Genomic DNA, 2,233 nt, shown 5'->3' with positions numbered 1-2,233 from the left:
CTAGACCGTTTTTCCCTTCAATGAACTTTGCGCGCCCAAAATTCCTTGGGGACTTCCCGTTTGACGACACTCACGCGGTCCGTAAAACCCGTTGACCACCGGCTGTTTGGGAGATTTACGACCAACGGGGTCATAAATTTCCCCTTCGTGCACCAACCCGGTCCATACCAAGAGTGTGTAGTACACGCGTCCACTTATCGATCGCGTCAACTTCTGACGATCTTCACTTTCCTAATGGGAATTCTAGCTTAATCGTTGATCGTTTTTATTTGCGCAAATTTTCAAGAGTTCCGTTCAATGGTCCGTACCCCGTACTCGGCCCAGTTTAGTGGCCAATTAGCAACAAGTCTCCGTTTATCTGAGCACCTTGGCCACTAGCCGCCGGCAGGTTCCGGCAAATTACCGTTGATCGCGATCATGCGCCGACGATCGCTCCGAACTCCCCCGCAGCGACGGGGTTGCGCGAACCAAGCCCGAACCGAGCATCTTTGGAGAAAATTATGATCCGCGTTCGGCTCGGCTTCGGCTCTTCGACTTCGGGAGCGCGATCGTGTAGCCACACAAACAGGATGCGCTGCTACTCGCGTGTTCGTTTTTAGTGTTGGTGAGTTGCGCATAATCAGCTCTTTGGAAGGATCAGCTGCGGGGTGAGGGGGTGGGGGTGATGACGACGGGTCGGCTCATTTTCCACGGTTGGCGTGGAAAAACGGTCTCCTTTTCGCAGCCATATACGGTTTGACTCATCGGGGCCGCGCGATCGTGACGGCGCGATCTACTGCTGGGGGAAGAGAGTGAGCTATTTTTAACACAAAACGGTTAGACGGGTGCCGTGCATACAAAGTGAAAAAATTTGGAGGAACGAACGAAAATATTCATAACTTTGGAAGAGTGGCGCGGGAAGGTGGGAAGAGGGTGAGGGATCACGCACACAGTGTCACGACCCGAAGGCGAGGTCGGCCCGCGTCGGGGAAGGTATAAAAGTGTCCTGCATCGGCTAGGACCGTTACAGTCTCAAGTGGTAAACGGTCACGTTACCTTAGTGTCATCTTTCTATCTACCGGTCCGAGCCTAGCTCTAAACTACCCCCCTCAGTCAAAATGTGTGACGATGATGTTGCTGCGTTGGTCGTTGACAACGGTGAGAATTGTGGCGGACTTAAACCTGGATTAGCGGATTCATTGGCGGAAGTTGGATAATCGTGAATACCTAAGGGGGAAACAAAGTGAAAATTGGTTCAAGTGAAAAGTGGAAATTGCAAATTTTTCAAGCGAAAATTATGCTTTGTGATTCGCCTGAGAGGACTTAACAACTTGAGTGTGCTGTGAAGATCGTTAGAATGGAGATTGAGCAGCCAAATTGATCAACTGGGCGTGGTCATTGAACAAATTATTGTTCCAATTCAGTGATATTTTATGTTACAAAGTTGAAATTGTGATTGTTAAATTAACTTGAATATAAAAGGCATTATTTGCAACAAAAGTTTTTGTGCGGAAAATAATTTAAAAAATATTTTCAAACATTTCCAAAAGTTGTTGAAAAGTTCAATAATGCAAAGTTCAAATTAACTCGTAAAGTTTTTGAAAATAAATTGAAGTTATCAGTCTACGAGCTTGAAACAACTTGAGAGTTGAAACCAAATTCATATAAAAATTCAATATTGTTAGAAGGATTTCAAAAATGCAGTTCGAAATATAAGTTGGAGATATAATGATTTTCTACAGCAGTTTACAGTTAGGGAAATTTTTTTCCGTGTAGATTTAGATCTTATTTTTGAAACTTTCTTTTGAAAATATATTTCTTTTTTCCAAGAAATAAGTCACTCTCATCAAAAATACAGCAATCTAGTCAAAAATGAATTTCAATACTTATTTGAAATTTTGGGATAACAATTTCATGAATAGAAATTGAAGATGATTTTTTTTTCAATTCAATTCGGTTTTATTAGTGAATAATCATGTTACAATAAGTTCTTTTGCAGTTCATAACAGAGTTTTGGAGTTCCTTTCAGCTGTGTGTTGAATCTCAATCCATTTTGGAAACGATTTTTGCTTATGACTAAGAGATTATCAAGAGTAAGAAAAAATATAGAAAAAACTTACTAAATTTGCAAGATGATTTTTTTGTACACATAAAAATTTAAATAAAATTAATCTGAAACGATATTGAAAAAAACCCGCACTAAATTAATAGTATAAAAGCTTCCTCACAAGCTTAAACATTGGCAATAGCAATG

General features: G+C 41.3%; 1 protein-coding gene across 1 annotated transcript in view; it reads left to right on the top strand.

Moving 5' to 3' along the window:
- The first annotated feature begins 981 nt into the window (after positions 1–981).
- LOC120429254 (actin, muscle) overlaps positions 982–2,233 on the top strand; it is a 4,045-nt gene continuing 2,793 nt past the window's right edge. Inside the window, exon 1 of the mRNA XM_039594470.2 lies at positions 982–1,137. Coding sequence (XP_039450404.1) covers positions 1,098–1,137 — 40 coding nt within the window. The 5' untranslated portion in view covers positions 982–1,097. The remainder of the gene's footprint in view (positions 1,138–2,233) is intronic.

This window comes from Culex pipiens, chromosome 3 (assembly GCF_016801865.2).
Source record: "Culex pipiens pallens isolate TS chromosome 3, TS_CPP_V2, whole genome shotgun sequence".
In the NCBI taxonomy this organism is placed as follows: domain Eukaryota; kingdom Metazoa; phylum Arthropoda; class Insecta; order Diptera; family Culicidae; genus Culex; species Culex pipiens.
Note: the sequence above shows the minus strand (reverse complement) of the source record. Positions and strands in the feature narration are given on the sequence as shown.